The sequence below is a fragment of the Coregonus lavaretus genome (assembly GCF_964263955.1).
Source record: "Coregonus lavaretus genome assembly, chromosome: 8".
Lineage (NCBI taxonomy): Eukaryota > Metazoa > Chordata > Actinopteri > Salmoniformes > Salmonidae > Coregonus > Coregonus lavaretus.
In genome coordinates this window covers 40446977-40472309 of record NC_139995.1, presented here as the reverse complement: position 1 = coordinate 40472309, position 25333 = coordinate 40446977, and the positions used below count along the sequence as shown (strand labels likewise).

General features: G+C 48.4%; 1 protein-coding gene across 1 annotated transcript; it reads left to right on the top strand.

The window, feature by feature from the left end:
- Positions 1–12602: 12602 nt before the first annotated feature.
- Positions 12603–23448, top strand: LOC311133123 (CD209 antigen-like protein D). Its single transcript, XM_084166557.1, has 5 exons — positions 12603–12856; positions 16075–16170; positions 16988–17181; positions 22989–23098; positions 23221–23448. The coding sequence occupies exons 1-5, from the start codon at positions 12772–12774 to the stop codon at positions 23381–23383; spliced, it is 648 nt and encodes a 215-aa protein (XP_084022683.1). The 5' UTR covers positions 12603–12771; the 3' UTR covers positions 23384–23448.
- Positions 23449–25333: the final 1885 nt, after the last annotated feature.

Below are 25333 nucleotides of genomic sequence, written 5' to 3'. Positions count from 1 at the left end.
ATAGGGTCAAGCGGGCAGGTTGTTGGGCGGCCGGCCATCACAAGTCGCAAGATTTTATCTGGAGAGAGAGGGGAGAAAGAAGTCAAAGCATAGGGTAGGGCAGTGTGAGCAGGACCAGCAGTGTCATTTGACTTAACAAACGAGGATCGGATGTCGTCAACCTTCTTTTCAAAATGGTTGACGAAGTCATCCACAGAGAGGGAGGAGAGGGGGAGGGGGAGGAGGATTCAGCAGGGAGGAGAAGGTGGCAAAGAGCTTCCTAGGGTTAGAGGCAGATGCTTGGAATTTAGAGTGGTAGAAAGTGGCCTTAGCAGCAGAAACAGATGAAGAAAATGTAGAGAGGAGAGAGTGAAAAGATGCCAGGTCCGCAGGGAGTCTAGTTTTCCTCAATTTCCGCTCGGCTGCCCGGAGACCTGTCCTGTGAGCTCGCAATGACTCATCAAGCCACGGAGCTGGAGGGGAGGACCGAGCCGTCCGGGAGGATAGTGGACATGGAGAGTCAAAGGATGCAGAAAGGGAGGAGAAGAGGGTTGAGGAGGCAGAATCAGGAGATTGGAGGGAGAAGGATTGAGCAGAGGGAAGAGATGACAGGATGGAAGAGGAGAGAGTAGCAGGAGAGAGAGAGTGAATGTTGCGACGGCGCATTACCATCTGAGTAGGGGCAGAGTGAGTAGTGTTGGAGGAGAGCGAGAGAGAAAAGGATACAAAGTAGTGGTCGGAGACATGGAGGGGAGTTGCAGTGTGATTAGTAGAAGAACAGCATTTAGTAAAGATGAGGTCAAGCGTATTGCCTGCCTTGTGAGTAGGGGGGGACTGTGAGAGTGTGAGGTCAAAAGAGGAGAGGAGTGGAAAGAAGGAGGCAGAGAGAAATGAGTCAAAGGTAGACGTAGGGAGGATGAAGTCCCCCAGAACTGTGAGGGGTGAGCCATCCTCAGGAAAGGAACTTATCAAGGCGTCAAGCTCATTGATGAACTCTCCAAGGGCGATAGATGACAAGGACATTAGGCTTAAATGGGCTAGTGACTGTGACAGCATGGAATTCAAATGAGGAGATAGACAGATGGGTCAGGGGAAAAATAGAGAATGTCCACTTGGGAGAGATGAGGATTCCTGTGCCACCACCCCGCTGACCAGATGCTCTCGGGGTATGCGAGAACACATGATCAGACGAGGAGAGAGCAGTAGGAGTAGCAGTGTTTTCAGTGGTAATCCATGTTTCCGTCAGTGCCAAGAAGTGGAGGGTAGCATAGGCTGAGATGAACTCTGCCTTGTTGGCAGCAGAACGGCAGTTCCAGAGGCTGCCTGAGACCTGGAACTCCACGTGGGTGGTGCGTGCCGGGACCACCAGGTTAGAGAGGCAGCAGCCACACGGTGTGAGGCGTTTGTATAGCCTGTGCGGAGAGGAGAGAACAGGGATAGACAGAGGCATAGTTGACAGGCTGCAGAAAATGGCTACAATAATGCAAAGGAGATCGGAATGAAATGAACTAAACATCTGGGAAAGGAGAGAGCGGGGCCTCCCTCACCACAACACCCAAATATAACTCTCCCAACTTCCTATGATGTTGTGTGTGATTGTTAAGCTTCGTGTCGTTTACGCTATGTTTGTTATTTCTCATTGTTAAGTAAACCTTGACCTTGTTAATTCCTGTGTCTGCGTCCTGCCTCTTCGTATACTCAGTACTCGCCACAGAATCACACACCAAACAAAAATGTATGCAGCAGGAGTTTCCCAGTGCCTCGACCAGCACCAGCAGCAGCTTGCCCAGTTGAACGCCACCATGCAGGAAGTGCTCCAAACTCTGTATAATCTGCCCAGCGCTCCGGTTCCACCTCAGAGAGTGGCGAATACCCCCAATCCACCTGTTCCCGTGCTATCACCCACTTCTGCGGGAACCCTCGCACTACCGGAGTGCTATGACGGTAAAACTACTAAATGTAGCGGCTTCCTGCTACAGTTTTCACTTTATCTGGTGCGACAGCATGGGGCATATCCATCTGACCAAGTCAGCGTTGGTGATTTCGCTACTTAAAGGAAAGGCGCTGGATTGGGCCACGGCAGTCTTGGAAGGAGAGGAGGCAGTGGCGCTTCCCTACCCCACCTTCCTCGCTCAGTTCAGAGCGGTGTTTGATCATCCCACAGAGGGAAAGGACGGGAGTGAGCATCTCCTCCATCTACAACAGCGCTCTGAGCTTTCGCACGGTGGCGGTGTCTTCCGGCTGGAATGAGCGTGCTCTGCACACAGCCTTCAGGAGAGGTTTACGGGAGGACATCAAGACGGAACTCGCATGTCGGGACGACGAGATGGATCTTGATACCCTCATCACCACGTCCATCCATCTTGACGACATGTTGAGAGAGAGCGACGGCGTTCCCAATACCTCCCGGCGCCTCAACGCTCACCCCATCTGAGCTATGGAAGCTGCCCTGCTTCCGAGTCCTCACCCAAGGTTGTGGGCAGCACCCCCTACACCACCACGGACCACAGATCTCCTGGCGGCTCCCTATCTAGGCGGTATGACTCTCGTCGCCGCTCCGTGAGTGTTACATCAGCTCCTATCACAAAACCATTGTTTTTAGTTCCCATAACGGTGACTGGTTATTCCTTCTCTTCCACTTCTACTGCTATGATAGATTCCGGATCAGCGGGGAACCATATAGATAGGGAGCTGGTCTCTGAATGGTGGTTGCCCACCATGCCACTGCCATCTCCGCTACACGTCACCTCACTGGACAATAAACCCCTTGGATCAGGCACCATTACACACGTCACTCTCCCCATCACCATTCCCACACTACCGGAGCACCACGAGTAGCTGTCATTCCACATTTTCACATCACCCCTTCACCGGATCGTCTTGGGATTGCCCTGGCTCAGACTACACAACCCCACCATCAATTGGAGCACCAAGGGGATCACAGGCTGGTCCACCTCATACTGGAAGACCTGCCTGCCAGTGGTTTGTTGTTCCACGTCAGTGGAGAGTCCGGAGTCTGCCCAACATTCCACGTGAGTACGCAGATCTCTCAGATTAAAGGCTACTTGTCTCCCTCCTCACAGGCCCTGGGACTGTGCCATTGACCTGCTGGAGGGACAACACCCCCCGAAGAGTCGCATTTAACCCCTTTCCATGGCGGAGGTTGAGGCCATGGAGAAGTATGTGGCGGAGACCCTGAAACAGGGGTTCATCAGACGCTCTACCTCTCCTGCCTCCGCCAGCTTCTTCTTCGTGGCCTAAAAATGACAGAGGACTGAGACCATGCATTGACTACAGGGGGCTGAACGCAGTCTCCACCAAGTACCGGTACCCCCTCCCTCTGGTTCTGTCGGCCATCGAGCCGCTGCGAGGGGCCCGGTACTTTACCAAGTTGGACCTGAGGAGCGCCTACAACCTGATCCGAATCCGGGAAGGAGACGAGTGGAAGACGGCATTCAGCGCTACCTCAGGCCACTATGAATACTGCGTCATGCCCTACAGCCTCGCCAACGCACCTTCTGTGTTCCGAATCCTTCGTCAATGACGTGTTCCGGGACATGCTGAGTAGACAGGCGGTGGTGTACATCAACGATATCCTGATCTACTTGGCTACGTTCGAGGAGCACGTCAGGGACGTCCAAGCTGTCCTACTCCGCCTCCAGGAACACAGCCTGTTGGTGAAGGGGGAGAAATGCGAATTCCACCAACAGGCCATCTCCTTCCTGGGATACCGGATCAGTCCTCAGGGTGTGTTCATGGAAGGAGTGAAGACGGACGCCGTCTGGTCATGGCCAGTTCCCACCACCATCAAGGGCCTACAGAGCTTCCTGCGCTTCGCTAATTTCTACCGGCGTTTCATCAGGTCCTTCAGCTCCATAGCCGCCCCGCTCACCTGTCTCGTTAAGGGTGGGCCTCAGAAGCTGGCCTGGCACCCTGAGGCGGACACTGCCTTCAAGAGGCTGAAGGAGAGGTTCACCACAGCGCCCATCCTAAAACACAGAGATCCATCTCGTCCTTTCATCCTGGAGGTGGACGCATTGGAGGAGGGCGTGGGTGCGGTCCTCTCCCAGCGGCACGGTAAGCCAGAGAAAATGTATCCCTGTGCCTTGGAGTTGGAGCTGTTGGCGGTGGTCCTCGCTCTGGAGGAATGGAGACACTGGCTGGAGGGCGCAGTCCATCCATTCCGGATTCTTACTGACCACTGGAATTTGGAGCACATAGGGGCAGCGAAACTGATGAACTCTCGTCAAGCCAGGTGGGCCCATTTCCTCACACGCTTCCAATTCATTCTGTCCTACCGCCCAGGATCCCAGAATGTGAAGGCCGACACACTCTCCAGGATGCACCATACCAGAGAAAGGAAGGATCTGGGGGGTCCTATCCTGCCCTCGTCTCTCATCGTTGCACCTGTCGTTTGAGATGTGGATGAAGACATCCGTCTGACGGGTCAGGAGGACCCAGCGCCTGCCAACGCCCCTCCGGGGCGCGTGTATTTACCCACCAGTGTCCGTGACCGCCTGCTGATCTGGGCACACACCACCCTTATGGCAGGTCACTCTGGTATTACGCGCACCCTGCATTCTCTAGCCCAAAAATACTGGTGGCCCACCTTGGCTTCTGATGTCTCCCGCTATGTCAACACCTCGAAACGCCCCGGCAGGCAAACTAGTTGCTCTCCCAGTGCCTCAGCAACCTTGGTCACAGCTGTCCATCGACTTTGTCACCGACCTTCCACATTCTGACGGCTTCACCACAGTCATTGTGGTCGTAGATCGGTTCTCCAAATCAAACCGTGTTTTGCCACTAACTGGTCTTCCTTCTGCTCTCGGGGCCACGGCCAGCCTCACTTCCGGGTATAGGCCTCTGTCGAATGGGCCTATGAACCAGGAGCTGGGGAGGTTTCTTTGTTGCCACTGTCAGGACCGGCAGGGTGAGTGGGCAGGTTTCTTTCCTGGGCAGAAAATGCCCAGAACTCCCTCATTCACTCCTCCACAGGGCTCACTCCCTTCCAGTGCGTCCTGGGGTACCAGCCGGGCCCTGGCCCCTTGGACACCCAGCCAGACCGATGCGCCCTCTGTCGACGAGTGGTTCCATAGGGCCGGGCAGGTCTGGGACGCCGCCCATTTCCATCTCCAGAGGGCCATTCATCGGCAGAAGGCCCAAGCCGATCGGCACCGCAGTGAGGCCTCTGTATTCCAGCCTGGGGATCGTGTCTGGCTGTCCACAAAAAACCTCCCTCTCCGCCTCCCCTGCAAGAAACTGAGCCCCCGGTTTGTGGGACCGTTTAAGGTGCTCCGGCGGATGTGAGGTATCAAACCGGCTGCTCTTTCCCCCTCACTACCTTGTCTAACCCACTTTTCATATATCTCTCCTCAGGCCGGTGGTTCCTGGTCCTCTGGCAGATGCCGTCCCCCGGAGTACACCTCCTCTGCCCCTGGACATTCACGGGAGTCCGGCGTATGCGGTGAGGTACCTGCTGGATTCCAGGTTCCGTGGGGGACGGCTCCATTACCTGGTGGACTGGGAGGGGTATGGTCCTGAGGAGAGGAGCTGTGTTCCGGCTGGGGACGTTCTGGACCCCAACCTAATTCGGGACTTCCACCGTCGCCGCCCTGACCGGCCCGCTCCTCATCCTCGGGGTTGTCCTCCTGGCCGGCTGGAGCCGCGCGCCCGGGGGGGGGGGTACTGTCACGTCTCCTCCCATTGCTCCCCTCCGGCGCTCTGATTCGCCGGTCTACTGAGCCACCGGTCTGAGCGCAACACCGGAATGGAAATCCAACGCACCCTAATCACCTCCAATGCACCAGCACCTCATCATCACCATCCGTATTTAGCCCTGGACTGTTCTGTATGATGTGGTGTGTGTGTGATCGTTAAGCTTCATGTCGTTTACTCTGTTTGGTATTTCTCGTTCTCATTGTTAAGTAAACCTTGACCTTCTTAATTCCTGCGTCTGCGTCCTGCCTTTTCGTATACTCAGTACTCGTCACAGCTTGGATTTGTTTTTGTTCCCTGAAACGCATTAAACAATGCCTAATTTGTGTCTACTCCCATCTCATGTCCGGTCCTTATATTAGTTGTGTAAGTAATACAGTGTGCTGCACAACAGGTCGTAAAATCAATGATTGATAGGGAGCTTAAACTTCTTCAATTCAATTCAAACCATTATTGGGTTTACATGTAATCCGTTATTCCCAACTGTCATAAGGTGCTGAAGGTGGGTGTGGTGTATGAATCAAGCGCAGGACGCAGAGGCTCAGTCCAAAGGCTTTAGTGCAAAATACACACAAAACAAAAGCACAAAAGCCTGAAGGCGAATACTAGGCGCACACAGGCGACAAAATAAACGGCGCACAAAACATGTGCAAAGTAACCACTCCAAAACACTGGAGGGAAATAGTAGCTCCAACACGTAACAGAAGCGCAATCACACACAAACACAGACCCACACAACGAGAACTAAATAGAACACTAACGAGGACTAACTAGACACAGGTGTACAACATTAAGACCAAACCAAACGAACATGAAACATAGATCGGTGGCAGCTAGTACTCCGGGGACGACGACCGCCGAAGCCTGCCCGAACCAGGAGGAGGAGCAGCCTCGGCCGAAACCGTGACAGTACCCCCCCCTTGACGCGCGGCTCCAGCCGTGCGCCGACCCTGGCCTCGGGGACGACCAGGAGGACGCGGAGCAGGGCGCGCGGGATGGTCCCGGTGGAACTCCGACAGGAGAGATGGGTCTAGGATGTCCCTCCGCGGCACCCAGCACCGCTCCTCCGGGCCGTACCCCTCCCACTCCACAAGATACTGGAGACCCCCCATCCGGCGTCTGGAGTCCAAGATGGACCGAACGGTGTACGCCGGAGCCCCCTCGATGTCCAATGGGGGCGGAGGAGTCTCTCCTATCTCATTGTCCTGGAGTGGACCAGCTACCACCGGCCTGAGAAGAGACACATGGAACGAGGGGTTAATATTATTATATTCAACAGGTAGATGTAACTTATAACACACCTCGTTCAATCTTCTCAGGACTTTAAAGGGCCCCACAAACCGCCGACCCAGCTTCCGGCAGGGCAGGCGGAGGGGTAGGTTTCTGGTAGAGAGCCAGACTCGATCTCCGGGTGCGTACACCGGCCCCTCACTGCGGTGGAGATCGGCGCTCGCCTTGTGACGACGGACGGCCCGCTGCAGGTGGACGTGGGCAGCGTTCCACGTCTCTTCCGAGCGCCTCATCCAATCATCCACCGCAGGGGCCTCGATCTGGCTCTGCTGCCACGGTGCCAGAACCGGCTGGTAACCTAATACACATTGGAAAGGGGTTAGGTTGGTAGAGGAGTGGCGGAGAGAATTCTGGGCCATCTCGGCCCAGGGAATGTAACGCGCCCACTCCTCAGGCCGGTCCTGGCAATACGACCTCAGAAACCTACCCACATCCTGGTTGACACGTTCTACCTGCCCGTTACTCTCCGGGTGGTACCCCGAGGTAAGGCTAACCGAGACCCCCAAACGCTCCATAAACGCTCTCCACACCCGGGAGGTAAACTGGGGCCTCGATCAGACACTATATCCTCGGGGACCCCGTAATGCCGGAAGACGTGGGTAAATAGGGCCTCAGCAGTCTGTAGGGCAGTAGGAAGACCCGACATAGGGAGAAGACGACAGGCCTTAGAGAACCGGTCCACAACGACCAGGATGGTGGTATTCCCCTGAGAGAGGGGAAGGTCTGTTACAAAATCCACCGAGAGGTGGGACCATGGTCGTTGTGGAACGGGTAGGGGCTGTAACTTACCCCTGGGCAGATGTCGGGGCGCCTTACACTGGGCGCACACAGAGCAGGAGGAGACATAAACCCTCACATCCCTAGCCAAAGTGGGCCACCAGTATTTAGTGCTAAGGCAATGCACTGTCCGGCCGATACCCGGATGTCCAGAGGAGGGTGACGTGTGAGCCCAGTAAATGAGTCGATCCCGAATCTCGAGCGGAACGTACTTCCGACCCTCAGGACACTGTGGAGGGCTGGGGTCGGTACGCAACACTCGCTCGATTTCGGCATCGACCTCCCACACCACCGGTGCCACAAGGAAAGACTCCGGTAGTATGGGAGTGGGCTCAACGGACCTCTCCTCCATGTCATACCGCCGGGACAGCGCATCTGCCTTACCATTCTGGGACCCAGGGATGTACGTGATTTTAAATACGAACCTGGTGAGAAACATACTCCATCGAGCCTGGCGAGGGTTCAGTCTCCTCGCTGCCCGGATGTACTCCAGGTTCCGATGGTCAGTCAAAATGAGGAAAGGGTGTTGAGCCCCAATGCCTCCACACCTAAAGGGCTTGAACTACAGCTAACAGCTCCCTGTCCCCAACGTCATAGTTACGCTCCGCCGGGCTGAGCTTCTTAGAGTAAAAAGTACAGGGGCGGAGTTTAGGTGGCGTGCCGGACCGTTGAGAGAGAACGGCCCCTATACCAGCCTCAGACGCGTCCACCTCAACCTGAAAGGGTAATGCGGGATCCGGATGCGCCAGCACCGGAGCCGACGTAAACAGGTCCTTCAGTCTCCTAAAGGCCCTGTCCGCATCGGCTGACCACTGCAGTCGCACCGGACCCCCCTTCAGAAGGGACGTGATGGGAGCTGCCACCTGTCCAAAACCCCGGATAAACCTCCGGTAGTAATTCGCAAAGCCCAAAAACTGCTGCACCTCTTTTACAGTAGTTGGGGTTTGCCAATTACGCACAGCGGACACACGATCCACCTCCATTCTCACCCCTGACGCGGACAACAGATAACCCAAAAAGGAGACCGACTCCTGGAAAAACAGACATTTCTCTGCCTTGACATATAGGTCGTGTTCCAACAGCCTCCTCAACACACGACGCACCAGGGTTATATGCTCGGCTCGGGTAGACGAGTACACCAGAATGTCATCAATGTACACGACCACCCCTTGTCCCTGCATATCCCGGAAAATGTCATCTACGAAGGATTGGAAGACTGATGGAGCATTCATCAACCCATATGGCATGACGAGATATTCGAAATGACCTGACGTGGTACTAAACGCTGTCTTCCATTCGTCACCCTCCCTAATGCGCACCAAGTTATACGCGCTCCTGAGATCCAGTTTTGTGAAAAACCGCGCTCCATGCAATGACTCCGTCATGGTCGCAATCAGAGGGAGTGGATAACTGTATTTCACAGTAATCTGATTGAGACCACGGTAATCAATGCACGGGCGCAACCCTCCATCTTTCTTTTTCACAAAAAAGAAGCTCGAGGAGGCGGGAGAAGTGGAGGGCCGAATGTATCCCTGTCTCAAAGATTCGGCTATGTAAGTCTCCATAGCTTTTCTCTCCTCTTGAGACAAAGGATACACATGGCTCCGTGGGAGTGCTGCTCCTGCCTGGAGATCAATCGCACAATCCCCCTGTCTATGAGGAGGCAACTGCGTCGCCCTATCTTTGCTAAACACGAGAGCTAAATCCCCATATTCAGGCGGAATGTGCAGTGCGGGCACTTGGTTTGGACTCTCCACCGAAGTCGCCCCCATGGAAACACCCAGACATCGCCCCTCGCACTGAGCAGACCACCCATCGAGAGCCCTCTGTTGCCACGAAATAGCAGGGTTGTGGGTGCTTAACCAGGGAATCCCCAGCACCACTGGGTACGCAGGAGAGTCGATCAGATACAGCTGTATAGTCTCCTCATGACCCCCCTGCGCACACATCCGAAGTGGCGCTGTGATCTCCCTGATCAACCCCGACCCCAACGGGCGGCTATCTACGGCATGAACGGGAAAAGGTTTGTCAACAGGTAGGAGAGGGATCCCTAACTCAAAACAAAACTTCCGATCAACAAAATTCCCAGCTGCGCCTGAATCTACGAGCGCCTTATGCTGGGAATGAGGTGCAACCTGTGGAAAACAAACAGGTATACAAAAGTGCGCAACAGAAAGCTCTGGGTAAGTGGGACGTCTACTCACCTGGGAGGCCCCCCCAGTGCGTGGCCTGTTGTCTTCTCCCCCGGAGAACCCTCCCCAGCACCTGGCCGCAGTGTGCCCTCCACGACCGCACTTGGTGCAGGAGACAGGCCCTCTCGGGCTCCTCCTACTCCGTTCTCTAGCGCCGGCACCCCCGAGCTCCATAGGGCTCGGCTCGGAGGCGCCGGAGGGCGGAATGGACGGACTCCCCTCAGGACGTCCACGGGTGGCCAGCAGGGTGTCCAGACGGATGGACATATCGACCAACTGGTCGAAGGTAAGATGGGTATCCCTGCAGGCCAACTCACGTTGAACGTCCTCTCGTAGGCTACATCGAAAATGGTCGATGAGAGCCCGCTCATTCCACCCTGCATCCGCCGCTAGAGTCCGGTACTCTAGAGCGAACGCCTGCGCGCTCCTCCTCCCCTGTCTCAAATGGACTAGACGCTCCCCCGCCGCTTTGCCCTCAGGTGGATGGTCGAACACGGCCTTGAAGCGGCGGGAGAACTCTGCGTAGGTAATGGTGTTGGCGTCCATTCTCCTCCACTCGGCGTTAGCCCACTCCAACGCCTTGCCCGTGAGACAGGAGATGAGGGCGGAAACGCTCTCGTGTCCCGAGGGCACCGGGTGTACAGTGGCCAGGTAGAGCTCCACCTGCAGGAGGAACCCCTGACACCCGGCAGCTGTTCCGTCATACGCCCTCGGGAGCGAGAGCCGAATCCCCCTGGGTTCCGAACCTAGGACTGGTGGACCGACCGATGGGGTGGGCAGGGTAGGTGGAGGTGTGGGTACCCGGCTGGCCTCCCATCGGTGCAAGGTGTAGATTACCTCCTGTAGAGCGGTCTCCAGTTGTCTAATCTGGCCATCTTGCCCACGGATATGCTCCTCGAGCGATACAGGCGTCTCTGCCGGTCCTGCTGATTCCATTATGGTGTGTGATTCTGTCATAAGGTGCTGAAGGTGGGTGTGGTGTATGAATCAAGCGCAGGACGCAGATGCTCAGTCCAAAGGCTTTAGTGCAAAATACACACAAAACAAAAGCACAAAAGCCTGAAGGCGAATACTAGGCGCACACAGGCGACAAAATAAACGGCGCACAAAACATGTGCAAAGTAACCACTCCAAAACACTGGAGGGAAATAGTAGCTCCAACACGTAACAGAAGCGCAATCACACACAAACACAGACCCACACAACGAGAACTAAATAGAACACTAACGAGGACTAACTAGACACAGGTGTACAACATTAAGACCAAACCAAACGAACATGAAACATAGATCGGTGGCAGCTAGTACTCCGGGGACGACAACCGCCGAAGCCTGCCTGAACCAGGAGGAGGAGCAGCCTCGGCCGAAACCGTGACACCAACCCTGAATTGAAGGGACCCTAAATGTTTATGTTCACTACAACGATTATTCATGTTCAAGTAACTTCAATCGTTATAGTTCAGAATACATAATATAATTTAGTGTCAAAAAGTTCATAAAACACAACGGTTGATGTCACTTTATTACTTTAAGTATTGAACACTAACTTTGAGTTGGGTTACTCAAATGGTTCTAGGCAACGGGTTTCAACAAAAACATGGAGTTAGCAGAACCAATTACACTTTTTACATTGAATGTCTAGTTCAAAGTGCCATTCTACCAAATCACGTCAGTCTTCAGACCATCATTAATATACAGTAGGGGTTCCTTAAACAGCAGTGCAGAGAGAGTACCAATGAGAAGCCTATTTCTCACATATCTAGTCATGCCATTCTCCTGATGAGTCGTAAGAGATAAACACACAGTTCGAGTTTACATCACCATCAGGCAGTCCATCCCACCAATACCTGCAGTAGAAACAACACAGTTAGACTGGCCACTCTCTCAGAACTTAGAGTATGAACAACATAGAGAATCAGTCCTACTCCTTACGCTGTGGTCAGTGTTATTAGAGCAGTAGTCTCTTACCTTGGGGTGGTCAGTGGTGTGCCGTTCACCCATTTCCAGGTCCCCTCAATAACAGAGTCAGTCAGATCAATCCAGACACGACTAACTGATTCAAACCCATTGGTAAATGTCTGTTGTTGTGACAGAAAACAACATTGTTAATACCAGGTCTCCACTGCTGTTAGAGAGAGAGAGCTCCCGAGTGGCGCAGTGGTCTAAGGCACTGCATCTCAGTGCTTGAGGCGTCACTACAGACCCCCTTGTTCGATTCCAGGCTGTATCACAACCGGCCATGGTTGGGAGTCCCATAAGGCGGCGCATATTTGTAAATAAGAATTTGTTCTTAACTGACTTGCCTAGTTAAATAAAATAAAAAATAAAAAGAGAGAGAGAGGGAGAAAGAAAGAGAGATCGTTGGGTACATAACAAACTATAAATCTTAACATTGAAAAAAACATTAAAAAGAGGAAGAAAAAAACCACAGAACAGAATGACCAAGCAGGATGAAGATGTTACACAAAACTGTCTGCTTTACAAGCCTCAATCCCAAATGGCACCCTATTTCCCTGTGTAGTGCACTGTATAGAGAATAGAATGCCATTTGGGATACATCTCAAGAGTCTCCTTCTTATTGGTGGTTAGAGCCTTGAAACATCCTGCCACCTGCTGTGGGCCACAGACAGAGAACAGAGAAGGACCAGATTTAGACACATCAGACCAACTATTCAACTACTACACAGTCAGAAAGGTAATCAGAAGTAAGTTAATACTGTAAGTAAAAGTACGTTAGAATCATAGATATTACAATAAGAGGTCAGACAGACTGAATTAGTTGATTAATTGGGATAATCATTGAAATAAGGTTAGTTAAGATGGTCGACTACGTCAACAAACAGGTTATTGAATTAAACGAGAACAGAGCAACGAGGAGAATGAAGACTGAGACCCATCTCTCAGGTAAGAAAAAATCATTCTCTATATCTCAAATACCACATAATCGACACTTGTAAATGTTTTATTGTTCTGTCTTCTGGTTCAGATGGTACGAGCGTGGGGTTCAAAACCTGCTGGGGTCACATACACTCAAATGTATGCATCCAATGTATTTATTCACTTCAGTTATTGGAACTATTTGGAACTATTTAAAAACGATCAATTGAAAATAACCATTTTAAACAACAACAAAGTGGACACCCCAACACTGTTTTTGGTAAACAGCTGAGGGATGGGTCTGGAGAAATGTAACCCTTCTCAAATTCATAGACAGAGCTATGTATGCAAGGACTGAACATCCATGAATCTAAATGATAGTTTGAACCATTTGAGGCTATAGAGTGTTTGTTTACAATCCATTGTTTACAATTCCATCATAAAAAAAGCTTATATTTTGGGTTCTGATTGGTTAGACAGTTTTTAATTTATTTATTTCACCTTTATTTAACCAGGTAAGCCAGTTGAGAACAAGTTCTCATTTACAACTGCGACCTGACCAAGATAAAGCAAAGCAGTGCGATAAAAACAACAACACAGAGTTACATATGGGGTAAAACAAAACATAAAGTCAAAAATACAACAGAAAATATATATACAGTGTGTGCAAATGTAGCAAGTTATGGAGGTAAGGCAATAAATAGGCCATAGTGCAAAATAATTACAATTAGTATTAACACTGGAATGATAGATGTGCAGTTAAACTAAGCTCATAAGGCATTTATAATTTACATTATTTAAATGAAATCACATTTAATTAGTAGCATACAAATACACATTAGCAGATGTTATTGCGGGTGTAGCAAATGCTTGTGTTCCTAGCTCCAACAGTGCAGTAATACTGTATCTAACAATACACAACAATATACACTACCAGTCAAAAGTTTGGAGACACCTACTCATTCGTGGGTTATTCTTTATTTTGTACTATTTTTACATTGTAGAATAATAGTGAAGACATCAAAACTATGAAATAACACATATGGAATCATGTTGTAATCAAAATTCTTCAAATAGCCACCCTTTGCCTTGATGACAGCTTTGCACACTCTTGGCATTCTCTCAACCAGCTTCATGAGGTAGTCACCTGGAATGCATTTCAATTAACAGGTGTGCCTTCTTAAAAGTTAATTTGTGGAATTCCTTTCTTTCCTTAATGCATTTGAGCCAATCAGTAGTGTTGTGACAAGGTAGGAAGGGTATACAGAAGATAGCCCTATTTGGTAAAAGACCAAGTCCATATTATGGCAAGAACCGCTCAAATAAGCAAAGAGAAACAACAGTCCATCATTACTTTAAGACATGAAGGTCAGTCAATCCGGAACATTTCAAGAACTTTGAAACTGGCTCTCATGAGGACTGCCACAGGAATGGAAGACCCAGAGTTACCTCTGCTGCAGAGGATAAGTTCATTAGAGTTACCAGCCTTAGAAATTGCAGCCCAAATAAAGGCTTCACAGAGTTCAAGTAACAGACACATCTCAACATCAACTGTTCAGAGGAGACTGTGTGAATCAGGCCTTCATGGTCGAATTGCTGCAAAGAAACTACTACTAAAGGACACCAATAAGAAGAAGAGACTTGCTTGGACCAAGAAACACGAGCAATGGACATTAGACCGGTGGAAATTCATCAAATTTGAGATTTCTGGTTTCAACCGCCATGGCTTTGTGAGACGCGGTGTGGGTGAATGGATGATCTCTGCATGTGTATTTCCAACCATAAAGCATGGAGGAGGAGATGTTATAGTGTGGGGGTGCTTTGCTGGTGTCTGTGATTTATTTAGAATTCAAGGCACACTTAACCAGCATGGCTACCACAGCATTCTGCAGCGATATGCCATCCCATCTGGTTTAGGCTTAGTGGGACTATCATTTGTTTTTCAACAGGACAATGACCCAACACACCTCCAGGCTGTGTAAGGGCTATTTTACCAAGAAGGAGAGTGATGGAGTGTGCCCTCTCCTGTGCCCTCTCCTCCCTGTAGGCTGTCTCGTCATTGTTGGTAATCAGGCCTACCACTGTTGTGTTGTCTGAAAACTTGATGATTGAGTGAGCGGCGTGCGTGGCCACGCAGTCATGGGTGAACAGGGAGTACAGGAGGGGGCTGAGCAAGCACCCTTGTGGGGCCCCTATGTTGAGGATCAGCGTAGGGGAGGTGTTATTGCCTAGCCTCACTACCTGGGGGGCGGCCCGTCAGGAAGTCCAGGACCCAGTTGCACAGAGCGAGGTTCAGACCCAAGGCCCCGAGCTTAATGATGAGCTTGGAGGGTACTATGGTGTTGAAGGCTGAGCTGTAGTCAATGAACAGCATTCTTACATAGGTATTCCTCTTGTCCAGAAGGGATAGGGCAGTGTGCAGTGCGATGGCGATTGCATAATCCGTGGATCTATTGGGGCGGTACGGGTATGGTGGTTATATGATCCTTAACTAGCCTCTCAAAGCACTTAATGATGACAGAAGTGTGTGCTACGGGGCGATAGTCCTTTAGTTCAGTTACTTTATCTTTCTTTGGTACAGGAACAATGGTGGACATCTTGAAGCAGGTGGGGAAAGTGGACTGGGATAGGAAGAGATTGAATATGTCTGTAAACACTCCAGCCAGCTGGTCTGCGCATGCTTTGAGGGCGCGGCTAGGGATGCTGTCTGGGCTGGCAGCCTTGCGAGGGTTAACATGCTTAAATGTCTTACTCACGTCGGCCACAGAGAACGAAAACTCACAGTCCTCGGGAATCAATAGGCAAATATTGTTAATTTAAAAGTCCCAAAAATGGATGTAGCGATTGCAGATTGCCCCTGTAGATCACGCTACAGCTATATTGTGTAATTTAGGTAATTTCTTCATACAGTAGCTTCCTGTTTATCACATTTGAGATGACTGCACTCTTAACAAACTGTTGCTGCCAATGCTCAATTGGGGGAAAACCAATGATGCAATGGAAATGTTTGGTTGTCAGAATTTTTATTATAATCATTAGTGATGTGGGATGAAATGTGTTCTGTTTTAATGATATTGATTAGTGATGTAGAATGATGGTGTGTGTGTGTGTGTGTGTGTCGGCGTGCGTGCGTGCGTGTATGTGTGTCGGTGTGTGTGTGTGTTTGTTTGTGTGTGTGCGTGTGTGTGTGTGTGTGTTTATGTGTGTGTGTGTGTGTCGGCGTGTGTGTGTGTGTTCCTCTGCAGATGGAAGAACAAGAGTTTACAGGCTTGCTGCTGTGTGTTTTGGGATGCTGTGTATTCTACAAGTCACTCTCAACATCTTCCTGAAGCTGACTTTCTGTGAGTGAGGCTGTGTCCCAAATGACACAATATTAGCGCTCTTCCATTTATAGTGCATTACTTTTGACCAGGGCCCAAAGGACTCTGGTAAAAAGTAGTGCACTTCTTAGGGAATAGGATACGATTTGGGACCCTAATCCATTTATAGTGCATTACTTTTAACCAAGACCCATAGGGCAGGTATATTTTTTATTATATTACCATAGTTCTATAGTCACAAAGCAAGGATCACAATAAGACTTGATGTTACATAGCTTGTTGGACCAGTAGTTTGTCAATATTGTTGACACACAAAAAAGAATGTCGACAACGTCCATAGAGAATTGAGTAACTACTGTAACTCGTGCCCTTGGCCTTGTGTACGTCACTGAACATTGTATATAATGTCTTACGGCACTATAAAATAAATAGGGTGCCATTTGTGATGCATCCCAGGAGCTTCTCTTTTCTTTCTTTCAGCCCCATCCAATGAAGAGTTAGAGGGTAGTTTCCACGATATTTGTCACACCAGTTCATTTCAATCCATGAGGGGGAGTGTACGAGTGTACACGTCAGGAGAAGGGTAGAGAATCGGAATTTAGACGCTGTGTGAGCCCCCGTCATGGACCCCACGTCAGTTAACTACACCCCCCCATCAGTAAATTACAATGTTAGAATGTGTTGTTCAATACGTGTAACATACAGTACCAGTCAAAAGTTTGGACACACCTACGCATTCAAGGGTTTGGAAAGGAGAGATTATTGGGACGCAACCCAGATCTGAATATTTTAAAACCAATATGGCGGACTCTGTGTGTGTGTGCTGTCTGTACTGTAGGTACTGAAAGAGTGGTGGAAGAGAGGGATATGGCGGTCCCAAATAGGACTGGGTTGGGGTGTCCTGAAGGATGGAGGCTGTCAGGATCCAGCTGTTACTTCCTGTCTACTGAGAGGAAAACCTGGGAGGAGAGCAGACAAGACTGTTTAGAGAGAAAAACAGACCTGGTGATTGTAAACAGCATAGAGGAACAGGTGAGAGAGAGAGAGAGAGTTTGAGTTTTTATAAAACCTTTATTTTATACTCGAGTGTTAACATAAATAATGGCACACTGCCTTTTCAGAAATGAAACAACAAATGTCATTCCTAAATAAAAATGAAAACAAAAATAAAAATACAAATACAAATAAATTAAATAAAAATACAAAAAAACATATACATTCAACTCATTTCATCAACAAAAAATAGTTTCCCCTCCTCCACAAAACAAACCACTCCTTCATAGGCCCACTTCTCCTCAAACAATGGGAGATATTTTACAGCCGAGAAGAACTCAAAATCGACTTTTATTCTCGCTTTCACTAATCCTTTAAAAACATATCTTACATCCTGCCCATATCCCGTTTCTAACTTATGTTTCCTACTCAGAAAAATTGACATCTTAGCTTGTCCCAAAATAAAATTTAACAGTTGACATTTTATTTTCTGTTGCTTACTATATTGAAACCCCAAAATAAAAACAGTGTTATTGAAAATCTCCCCTACAGTTTTAAACAAAGACTCCAGCATTTCCAAGAGAGGTTTTATCCTCTCACACTCCATAAAACAGTGAAATTGTTTTCTCTTATATTACAAAAAGGACATCCATCTCCAACATCTGAGTTAATAACAGATACAAAAGCATTAACTGCAATGATGCCATGCAAAATCCTCCATTGCATATCCCCAGTACCCTTTTGTAACGGTGGCTTGTACAGTGCTCTCCATGCTGGCTTTACCTTGTCATCAATGCCCAATTTTACCCTCCATGGAGTGTCTTTTCTATTTTTCAATTTATCTTTATTCAATACCTTGACACACCCCCTATATAAGTCTTTCCCATTCACCTCATCCAAACCCACCTCTTCCAACCCTCTCAAATCCAGTAATAACGCCTTTCTTTCTGACTCTGGGATATTGGGTGTAATCCCTAGTCTTGGAATTGAGACGTTTTCATCTTGTACCTTCTTCTTATGACTATTCAGCATACCCCACTCTTCTGCTGACAGAGCCTTCCTGCAGCTTCCCAGCAGTTGTCCGACAATCCTTTCCGACCTCACCCCCAAATGTTCAGCCACCCGTCTTCCATCCATTAAGGCGGGCCCAGCCATGGCCATTAACTGTTTTAAGGTGATGATTTTGCCCTTCACCAGAATCTTGGAGAAATGTGGAACAGCTGCAGTTGTACAATCCAGTCTTGCCCCATACACCAGAGGTTCCTCCAACAGCCAATGCACTGACTCCGCTAAAGTTCGTCTGGACACCTTCCTTATGCTCCACACCCTAAGAAGGCCTCTGTAAAACGGAGGTACTCCCTCCCTAGAAATCTGGCTACTATCAACCAAAAATAAAGCCTTCTTTAAACCTAATCCCCCAAACTGCTGTAATACAAGACCTGCCACCCCTCTCCAAACCACATTTTCCGGTCCATAAAGCAACCTTTGAATAAACTGAAACCGGAAAGCAGCAGCCCTACTAGCAAGATGTACAAGACCTTGTCCCCCCTCCTCTTTTGACAAATACAAAACACTTTGTGGAACCCAATGATATTTATCCCAAAATAAATCTACAATAATCGCCTGTATCTTAGCCAGAAGGCCAGATGGTGGCTCTAAAACTGACAACCGATGCCACAGTGCAGAGGCAATCACATTGTTAACTATAATAGTGCGCCCCCTATATGACATACGAGATAACAACCAACGCCATCTCCTCATCCTCCCTTCCACCATTTTAACCACCCCAATCCAATTTTTTTCCATTGTCCCCTCATCTCCTAGGTACACTCCAAGATACTTAAAACCTCCCTTACACCATTCCAGCCCCCCTGGCAAAGCCATGATCCCTCCAGACCATTCTCCAATCTGTAAAGCACAACTTTTCCCCCAATTTACCTTTGCAGAGGATATTCCCCTAAAACGATCAACCATTAGACTCAAACTATCCACCTCCGCTTGATTTTTCACTAAAACAACTACATCATCAGCATAGGCTGAGAGACGAATAGGAGGAATATCCTCTGAAAGGTACACTCCTTCAATGCGACTTCTAATGCTATTTAGTAGTGGCTCTATAGCAATGGCATATAACATTCCCGACAAAGAACATCCCTGCCTAATACCTCTACACACTTTAAAAGGAGCACTCAAACCACTTTCAATACACTTTCAATGTCACCATATATCACCTTTATCATGGCAATAAAACCAGAGCTGAACCCAAATGCCTCAAAAGTGTGCCATAAGTATTTATGTTCAACTCGGTCAAATGCCCGTTATCACACTTGATTTACAGACCTGAGATTGATGCTCAAAACAATAAAACCTATCTAACCTGGCCATAGAGATGGTGTTCTCTCTCACATGCGCCCAGGTGTACTGTCTCGTGCCTCCATGTTGACTCCGCCAAATATCACACAGTTCATGTGTTACAATGAGGCGTTTTAAAAATGTTCTTGAGGCTATATGAGGTTCTTTGTGATTTCTATCTAAATTACTGACTGTGCAGTTAAAATCCCCAGCAATAAATAAATAATCTTCATTATTACATTATTATTATTCTCAATGGTATTTGATAATGTCTCTGAAAAACATACCCTCTCAACTGCCACCACTGGGGCATATACATTTATCAGACACATAGTGATGTTTTCATACCTTGCTCTAACTTTTAATAATCTCCCTCAACTACATCTTCAACCTCATATGACAAAGGCAAAAGCCCTTTTGAAAACAAGATGGCCACACCCCCACTTTTTGAGTTTTTATGACTACACACCACTCTGATCACAAAAATCTGTTACATTATAATCCTGCATATATTTCTTCCCTTTTGTCAACTTCAGAAATTGACGTACCTTCTCAATCCCATACCTCCCTTCCACCCCATTTATCTCACTATTTTGTTGTGACGCATCAGATGACTCACTCTTGCTATCCTCCCCAGAAGAAAACTCCACCATCTCTACAATCCTGTTTATCTTCAACTGATTTATCAATCTCTACCTTCCTCTTGGAATTAGCCCTTCACCACCCCTTACATTCTTCCTCTTACTCCTCGGTACTTTGAAAACAGCTGCTTCCTTTTCCATTATTTAAATCTCCTCTTGACCTCCAATTTCATTTTCCAGCACCACCTCAGCGACGGCAGTCGCAATCTCACCAACTTTTTCCCCTCCTTCTTTGTTCTGATCTACCACAATTGCCCCCGTATCCACACTGCCTTCCTCTCCTAGTTTTCCAACCACATCTGCCCACCTTCTCCCTTCCCCTGCACCCTTAGCATGTTCATCCCTTCGCGGTGGTGCATTAGCTGCACCAGCACTAGAGCTGCTACCAGACTCTGCGCGCTCGTTCTCGAGACAATTACGTACCAAATGCCCCTCTCTTCCACAGCCAAAGCATTTTATTGATTCAGTAGAAGCGTAGAAGACATAATCAAATCCATCAATCTTAAAACTGAATGCTAAATTCAGTTCATCAATGTCCTTTTTTAAAATCATATGCACTTGTCTCCTATGAGACACGACATGTTTCAGCAAAGGAGATTTGCATCCAAAAAGAACCTTCTTTATTGTAGATACAATTTGACCATGACGAGATAACTCTCGCTCCAACACTTCATCTCTAACAAATGGTGGCACGTTAGAAAGTATAACTTTCTTCGCCGGATTCATGAGCGGAAATACCGGCGTCTGTGTCTCCCGCAACACAACACCACTCTCAACTATCGTATTCACCTTTTCAATGGAATCTAAGAATATCACTACAGCGCTATTCATCCTTGAGGCTGATTTGATGCTATCATACCCAATGATAGCACCCACTGCCAAGCTACATTCTTGCACTGAACACCCGGCCGCATCAGGAATCTTTACTCCATGCCACCGACTAAGTTTTTCAAACTCCAAACTTCCGTGAGTGGCCATTGCAACCAGCCCCACCCGCTGGTTGTGCCCTCGCAAAAAACAACCTCAACGATCCCACCACCCGTATACGTGCTTAGTGATAGTAAGACAAGATAACCTTAAAACAACTAAACTAATCAATATATATACACTGCTCAAAAAAATAAAGGGAACACTTAAACAACACAATGTAACTCCAAGTCAATCACACTTCTGTGAAATCAAACTGTCCACTTAGGAAGCAACACTGATTGACAATACATTTCACATGCTGTTGTGCAAATGGAATAGACAACAGGTGGAAATTATAGGCAATTAGCAAGACACCCCCAATAAAGAAGTGGTTCTGCAGGTGGTGACCACAGACCACTTCTCAGTTCCTATGCTTCCTTGCTGATGTTTTGGTCACTTTTGAATGCTGCCGGTGCTTTCACTCTAGTGGTAGCATGAGACGGAGTCTACAACCCACACAAGTGGCTCAGGTAGTGCAGCTCATCCAGGATGGCACATCAATGCGAGCTGTGGCAAGAAGGTTTGCTGTGTCTGTCAGCGTAGTGTCCAGAGCATGGAGGCGCTACCAGGAGACAGGCCAGTATATCAGGAGACGTGGAGGAGGCCGTAGGAGGGCAACAACCCAGCAGCAGGACCGCTACCTCCGCCTTTGTGCAAGGAGGAGCAGGAGGAGCACTGCCAGAGCCCTGCAAAATGACCTCCAGCAGGCCACAAATGTGCATGTGTCTGCTCAAACGGTCAGAAACAGACTCCATGAGGGTGGTATGAGGGCCCGACGTCCACAGGTGGGGGTTGTGCTTACAGCCCAACACCGTGCAGGACGTTTGGCATTTGCCAGAGAACACCAAGATTGGCAAATTCGCCAAATTCGTCACAGATGAAAGCAGGTTCACACTGAGCACGTGACAGATGTGACAGAGTCTGGAGACGCCGTGGAGAACGTTCTGCTGCCTGCAACATCCTCCAGCATGACCGATTTGGCGGTGGGTCAGTCATGGTGTGGGGTGGCATTTCTTTGGGTGGCCGCACAGCCCTCCATGTGCTCGCCAGAGGTAGCCTGACTGCCATTAGGTACCGAGATGAGATCCTCAGACCCCTTGTGAGACCATATGCTGGTGCGGTTGGCTCTGGGTTCCTCCTAATGCAAGACAATGCTAGACCTCATGTGGCTGGAGTGTGTCAGCAGTTCCTGCAAGAGGAAGGCATTGATGCTATGGACTGGCCCGCCCGTTCCCCAGACCTGAATCCAATTGAGCACATCTGGGACATCATGTCTCGCTCCAGGTCTGGGAGGAGATCCCTCAGGAGACCATCCGCCACCTCATCAGGAGCATGCCCAGGCGTTGTAGGGAGGTCATACAGGCACGTGGAGGCCACACACACTATTGAGCCTCATTTTGACTTGTTTTAAGGACATTACATCAAAGTTGGATCAGCCTGTAGTGTGGTTTTCCACTTTAATTTTGAGGGTGACTCCAAATCCAGACCTCCATGGGTTGATACATTTGATTTCCATTGATAATTTTTGTGTGATTTTGTTGTCAGCACATTCAACTATGTAAAGAAAAAAGTATTTAATAAGATTATTTCATTCATTCAGATCTAGGATGTGTTGTTTAAGTGTTCCCTTTATTTTTTTGAGCAGTGTATATACACACCAAAACCCAATAGAGTGAAAATAATTCCAGTCGCTCTCACAAATCACTCCTGCTTCACGACTCACTCCCAGCATGCACTCCAATGAGAGAGAGAGAGAGAGAGAGAGAGAGAGAGAGAGAGAGAGAGAGAGAGAGAGAGAGAGAGAGAAGAGATTCACGCGCTTATGAATCAGGTAAATAATTAATACTCAAATGTAATTGACGTCTTTATCTTTCTCAACAACAGAAATTCCTCACTGAATTAAACATGAATATTGATAGTGTCTGGATCGGTCTGACTGATATAGAGACAGAGGGGACCTGGAAATGGGTGGACGGTACACCACTGACCACAAGGTGAGAGATAATAATCTGGCCATATGGCTCAAACCATTTTAAGTAGAACAACATCTGGGTATGATTTAGAATATTTACCACAGTGTCTGACTGTCTGGTTCTCTGTGTTGTTTTCCCTGTAGGTACTGGGGGAAAAACCAGCCGGATAATGGTGCTATTCTTATAATACACATAGGAGAGGAAGACTGTGTTGAGATTAATTATCGGTATCCTGGCACTGTAAATAAATGGAACGACATAAGATGTAACTCTCAATTTAACTGGATTTGTGAAAGGGTGATTTAACAAGCAATAGCTAATTATGTACAGTAGCATTGCATGCCTGCCTGCCTGCCTGCCTGCCTGCCTGCCTGCCTGCCTGCCTGCCTGCCTGCCTGCCTGCCTGCCTGCCTGCCTGCCTGCCTGCCTGCCTGCCTGCCTGCCTGCCTGCCTGCCTGCCTGCCTGCCTGCCTGTCTGTCTGTCTGTCTGTCTGTCTGTCTGTCTCTCTCTCTCTCTCTCTCTCTCTCTCTCTCTCTCTCTCTCTCTCTCTCTCTCTCTCTCTCTCTCTCTCTCTCTCTCTCTCTCTCTCTCTCTCTCTCTCTCTCTCTCTCTCTCTCTCTCTCTCTCTCTCTCTCTCTCTCTCTCTCTCTCTCTCTCTCTCTCTCTCTCTCTCTCTCTCTCTCTCTCTCTCTCTCTCTTTCTTGTTTAAATTAAATTGAAACAATGTGGAATAGACGTTGAATTTATGTCTGTGCCCAGTGGGAATGTACTCTGTAAAATGCTTGTATTCATTGTTTTTATTAGGATCATGCCATATGCTTAGGCACTGATCATTTTCAAGGAACTGAAAGTAAAGTAATAAAGGAACAATGTCCAAGCAGGTGCATCAGCTTCCTGAATGAATGTGATTGGCTAGTTAAAATAGTGTGACCTGAACACAGACAGAGGGTAGAACAGTACTACAAAAAAAGTATGAAAATGTATGAACTCACTACTGTAAGTCGCTCTGGATAAGAGCGTCTGCTAAATGACTAAAATGTAAAATGTACTAAGAGGACAAAGATACACACCGCATGCCGAACGCAGGCACGTACACACACACACACACAACTGTTACGTTCCCCAGTTTCTATGTTGTGGTTTGTGTGTTTTCATGTAGGTATTTCCTGAAATTCCCCAACAAGCAGCTGATTGATTGGATGAACATTGATGATTGGAGCGCTGACCCCGCGCCCTCGTCAGGACGCAGCTGTCTCCAATTACCAACTCCTCCTGAAGCTATATAAGCCCCAGTTGCTCAGGAAAGGGGGAAAAACAGAATGGCTGTGAGTTACAGCATGTTGGTTGTATGCTAAGAGTTTGGTATGTACTGTGTTGTTGTTGCTGTGAGACCCAGTTGTAATGTTTTGTGTTAGTTTGTGGCTCAGAGTTTCTTTAATGTCCTGAGTTTGTTTTTTCAGGTTTTGTTGTGAACCAGTTTGTGCAATTTTGTTTCATTTGTTCCCAAGGGGGGAAGGGGAAGGCACCTAGGGAGTACATTACCCGTAGAAGTATACGGTCTATGCACACTAGGAAAGACCTGGGCGGACCATCCCTTGTATTTTGGTTAGTGCACCAGGAGGTGCTAGTTAAGTAAGTAGTGGGTAGGCAGGTAAGGCAGAGGGGGCTTTGATATTTACTTTCTTTGCTTTGGTTCCATCCAGCCCCTTTTCCCCAAACTTACCGTACGAAGGAATAAATTCCCTGTTAATGGTATTCTCTGCCTTTTGTCATCCTTACTCACACCTACAGTCCCATACCTCTTTCACAGCACGGAGAGTTGAGTTGTAGCAGGGTGTTGCATTCCCTCTTCCGAGAGGAGTGCGTAACAACAACGCATACACACAAGTGTGAAGTTGGGCATTTATTTGATAATGAACTCCTTCCTAACATCTCGAATGAGGCTGTGAATGAAACTGCCGCATACCAGCCTATGGTTCATCTATTTCATTTTACTGAGATTGAGCTTTCAGAAGTTGTGTTGGTGCAGAGTTTATTGCTGCCCCTCTCACTCATATATTACATCTTTCATTGGCGAGTAATACCATTCCAAAAGTCTGGAAAGCAGCCTATGTCACACCTTTACATAAGTGTGGAGATCCGTCCCAGTTGGATAAATATCGTCCCATATCTAAACTGTCTGCACTGGCAAAAGTTTTGGAAAAACTGGTGAACTCACAGTTGAAAGACTTTCTTTATAATAACTCAGTTTTATC